The sequence below is a fragment of the Aegilops tauschii genome, chromosome 3 (genome assembly GCF_002575655.3).
Source record: "Aegilops tauschii subsp. strangulata cultivar AL8/78 chromosome 3, Aet v6.0, whole genome shotgun sequence".
NCBI classification, from domain to species: Eukaryota; Viridiplantae; Streptophyta; class Magnoliopsida; order Poales; family Poaceae; genus Aegilops; species Aegilops tauschii.
In genome coordinates, this window is record NC_053037.3 from 626,488,176 (window position 1) to 626,492,896 (window position 4,721).

The 4,721-nt window shown below is 43.6% G+C and overlaps 1 protein-coding gene across 1 annotated transcript; it reads left to right on the plus strand.

Moving 5' to 3' along the window:
• The first annotated feature begins 898 nt into the window (after nucleotides 1-898).
• On the plus strand, nucleotides 899-1,654 carry LOC109771302 (agamous-like MADS-box protein AGL61). Its single transcript, XM_020329990.1, has one exon. It carries the CDS (start codon nucleotides 914-916, stop codon nucleotides 1,652-1,654), a length of 741 nt encoding a protein of 246 aa, XP_020185579.1. The 5' UTR covers nucleotides 899-913.
• Nucleotides 1,655-4,721: the final 3,067 nt, after the last annotated feature.

The following is a 4,721-nucleotide window of genomic DNA, read 5'->3' on the forward strand; positions in this document are numbered from 1 at the left end:
CTTGAACTTTATTCTCACACATATATAGCTAGTATTTGCTAGTGGATTAATGGCAATGGGGCGGTAATTGCAATCGAGCTAGCTAATGGCTAATGGGTAATTACTTGATTATGATTCCATCCAAGTCTTTCTAGATTGGATACATGACAACTCATCGTCATCGTCTCTACTCTTCTGACAGGTGTTGCCATGAGCTCATCTGAAAATTTTAAATTTCGGCAACAATTGATATAATTCAAATTTAGTTTAAATTTAATACTAATCTAGTATGTAATTTCGAGCTTACAAAGATTACAGTTACGTACACATCGTAGGAAATGCATTGGCATCACTCATCTCACGTGTTTGTCTCTCTAGCTACTACTGAATGAACACTGTATACGCCAAGTTGTCACACGTATTCCAGGTTACAAATATTTCAATACCAACTGAAAATAACAAAAATTCAGAATTTTTTTACTTTTGAAATACTGAACCTTTCTCATATCTTATCATACCCGTCACAACTCATCCAGCGTGTCTTAATTCAGTAGCAAGCGTGACCAGAGACCTGAGGTGAGGAACTGAAAATAACAAATTCTGAGGTTACTATTACAAACATTACCTCCAAGATTTTTGTCAAAACATCGGAAATTCCATCAAAACTTCAATGGAAATAATGAACCCTGCTCAAATCTTTTCGTGCGCGTGACAACTCATGGGCAGAGAAGAGCGATAAAAATTGCATCGCCCATGACGATTTGTCATGTACAGGGCAATTCATTATGAGGGGTGCAATTCCTCCTCGTCTTGATCTCTCCGCTGCTATATAAACACCAATCCTCGAGTAGAAGCCAGACACATACCTACCTCGTCTCAGTTTCTAGAAGTCTCTGGCATGGCAATGGCAACGGCGCCGCGGCGGAGGGCGAGCATGGGGCGGCAGAAGATCGAGATCCGGAAGATCGAGAGCGAGGAGGCGCGGCAGGTGTGCTTCTCCAAGCGCCGGGCCGGCCTGTTCAAGAAGGCGAGCGAGCTGGCCGTGCTGTGCGGCGCCGAGGTTGCCGCCGTCGTCTTCTCCCCCGCAGGCAAGGCCTTCTCCTTCGGCCACCCCTCCGTCGAGGCCATCTTCGACCGCTTCGTCCCCTCCGCCGCGCAGCATCCCGGGGCGGTGGCTGCCGGCGCGGGCCTGGGCGCCTCGGGCGACCGCAACCTGGCGGAGCTGAACCGGCAGTACGGCGAGCTGCGCACGCAGCTGGAGGCGGAGAAGGCGCGGAAGGAGCGCGCGGAGGAGGCCATGGCGAAGGAGCGCGCCGCGGGCAACCAGATGGCGGCGTGGCTCGACGCCGACCTGCGCGACATGGGGGAGGAGGAGCTGATGGCCTTCGCCGCCGCGCTGGTGGAGGTGCAGGCCGCCGTCTCGGAGCGCGCCAACCAGGTGCTCCAGGAGGCGCTAAACGTCGGCCGCTCCAGGAGCGCCAGCCGCATGCTCCAGGCGCCCCCACCGCACCAGCAGCAGCAGCAGCTCGCCGGGGGCGGTACCTTCGAGTTCGGTGGCACCAGCACCAACGCCGGTATGGAGATACAGCAAATGCTGCTGGCGATGCCTCCGCCGCCCCCGCCGGGGTTCGCCCCAGGAATGGACATAGTGCAACACGGCGGATTCCCCTATTGAGGAAGTGAGAAGAAGATGAATGATATCCAGTCATCGAGTCGCGAGTCCATCCGTTCTTCCAGCACATGCATGCACGCATGCATGGACGCCGTCAGTGAGTCTTTGGTTATATGCATCTTGCATGCCGTTGATGATGATCCATCTGCCTGGATGCATGATGCATATGCAATCTTGTTTTCCTATTTCGTTTTTATTGTCGTTGTTTTGCAACGAAACATATTGGGTCCTTCAATTGTGATTTGTCTCGGTGCTCGAGATTAATGAAATAAAAGCCCTTGTGTACTTATCTCTGCTCGATCGCAACAATGCAAAGATGCATGCAAGAATGTTTTCTGTTAATCAGTACTCGTTAAAAGCTTGTTAAGATGGTGGATCTGTAAGATTTGCACAATGAAAATGGACTTAATTAGTTTTGGCAACAGATAATTCATAACACACGTGTTATGTTCATCCCGACTTCTGGACAGTCTACACAAAACTGAGCAAACTAGTTTTTTTAACACAGTACAAACGTCTCCTGCACTGAAAGCACATCGCCGGAAATCCTAAAATAAATTCAGGAATAATGCGAGCATCAGGACTTGAACCCTGGTAGGCTAGGGATATCACCGTCCCTCTAACCATCCAACCACAGGTTGGTTCACACCCTGATAGGCTGGGGATATCACTGTCCCTTTAACCATCCAACCACAGGTTGGTTCGTACTGAGCAAACTAGTTGATAGACACAAGGGTAGGAATTGTTTTATGAGATAAGTATGCCCAACAAAATTGAAGGTACGGCCCCAACGAGATAAAAAGGTCAAGGGACAAACGAAGCCAAGCAAATAGTTAAGGAGAAATAAAGTTTTACTTTCAAAAATAGATAACAAAAAGTGATGCCCCGTTTGCAGTAATGTCAAGTTAATCTCATTTGGACAGAATTTGTCATCAAGGCCCTCGATAAACATAATGGCCAGTGGGAAATGGCAGTGTGTTGAGGAAAGAGATTAACTTGCTGCAAGCTAATAATAGTGCGCATTAGGATACAAATTACTGGATTATTCATGAGCTGCCGTTTCATTTGGAGGATGATACACACTTATGAAGTATCAATGCTAATGCTGGATATGACGTAACAATGCTGGATGACACCTCATGCACTAGGTAGCTAATAATAGTCCACATTAGGATGTGAATTGCTGGATTCTTCATGACCTACTGTTTCATTTGGAGCATGATACATGCTCTTTTCTATGGAAAGCATGATACATACTTATGAAGTAGCAATGTTGGTTATCAAGTAACAATGTTGGATGACACCTCCTGCATGTAGGTGTGGTTTAAATAAGCTACTAATTGATGCATGCCTTTTTTTATGTTCTTATTCTCTTGTCGTTTGTCTCCTGCCAAGTTTATTTGTGAAAGAAACATGGAAAAATATTACTTGAGATACATGAAGCTAAATATATAAATGCTAGTTAATCTTGAATTGGCTGGTGAATTAATAAATGCGGCCATTGAAAATGAAGGATAAAATATGTCATTAACACCTAAAAACTAGCTGTCATAGATTGAAACGATGCTTAGCTAAGTATAGGGTTCAATTACCTCAAGACAGCTCAACGCAAGTTAAGGATGATTATCATTGGTAGAAATGTCATTAACATTTTTTAAGAAAAAATTAATTAACAATTTTTAGCGGAAATGTAATTAACACTTGCACATGAAGCTACCGGAGCTACTATTAGGAGGGCTGAAGAGATATATATGTGATGGGCCCAGAGTGTTCTAAAAAAGGGCTAGGACCTAGAGAGAGATAAGCTTTGAATGGGTTAACTACCCAATGCATGCTCCGCTTTCAAACACAAAACCATCCAGTGCCATGGATGCTAGTTTGGTCAATTTCTAGTCAGTTAGATACATATGCATTTTCTAAGTCGTCGTGACAAAATTTTGTTATATATAGTATGCATTTACCTGGATCCGGATGAAATCTTTCGTCAATCGTTAGGTAGTCTCCTTCTTATGCACATGGAGATTCCTCAGCCGTTAGTGTTAGACACCGGGGTTGAGGTGGAGATACAATAGTTGCTTATGGCTCTACCGTTGCCTCCGCGGAGTTGCCCGCCGAGATGGAGATGGTGTAGCAAGCTCTCGAGCCGAACGTCGGATAAATGATACGAAGGAAAATTAGGAAATAAAAGACGAAAACCACAAAACCATAAGTAACATGGAAGCTAAGTTTCACTAGTTGGGCATGTGAGGCGTATGTCGGTGTCGCACGAAACAAGACATAGAAGTCTCCGACGCTAGGCATGTACCCCGGTTTGGGTGAGCCGATTAGAACTTATTTCTCTCTTTTTTCCCGATTATGGGCAAGTTCTACTAGACTTCTCCGGTTTTTTGCTTTCTTACTGTGTTTTCTTTGAGAGTTTTAAAAAAAAAATTTGGTTTTTCTTCTTTTTATAATTTTCATTTTTCTGCTCATTTCCCCATTGTTTTTTTTTCTAAAAACTTTTGAAGATTTTTCAAATTCCAGAATATTTTGAAATTTGCAATATTTTTTATATTCGAAATTATTTTTTGAAAATCAGAAATGTTTTTAAAATAAATGAACATTATATTATTGTTTGTGATTTTCTTTTAGAATTCATGAACACAAAACTTTTTGAAATAAATGAACATTCTATCAACAAAAGCGTAGTCGACCGTAAATGAAATGAAAATGGGCCAGCAGAAGAGAGACCAATAACCTGCCCTAGAGCGACGTCGTATGCATTTGCTAGGTTTTCATTTTTCTTCTTATTATCCTCTGTTTATTTTATTTATATTTTTTAAAACTTTGTGAAGATTTTTCAATTTCTAGAGTATTTCTAAATTTACAATATTTTTATTTTTGAAGTCTTTTGAAAATCAGAAAAATAATACTAAATAAGGGCGCTGGAGAGTTACTAGGCGGCGGCGGCGGCTGAGCCCTCCCGAGCCGCGCGCGGGGGAAGCGACGCGAGAGGGAGAGGGCCTAAAGTTTGGACTATCAGATGACATCGTTATTAGGACAGCAATTTATTTTTTCAAAGCTGACCATG

What these genes read in the sequence shown, in the direction of transcription:
- LOC109771302 (XM_020329990.1), top strand. Translation starts at nt 914, where the DNA reads ATGGGGCGGCAGAAGATCGAGATCCGGAAGATCGAGAGCGAGGAGGCG.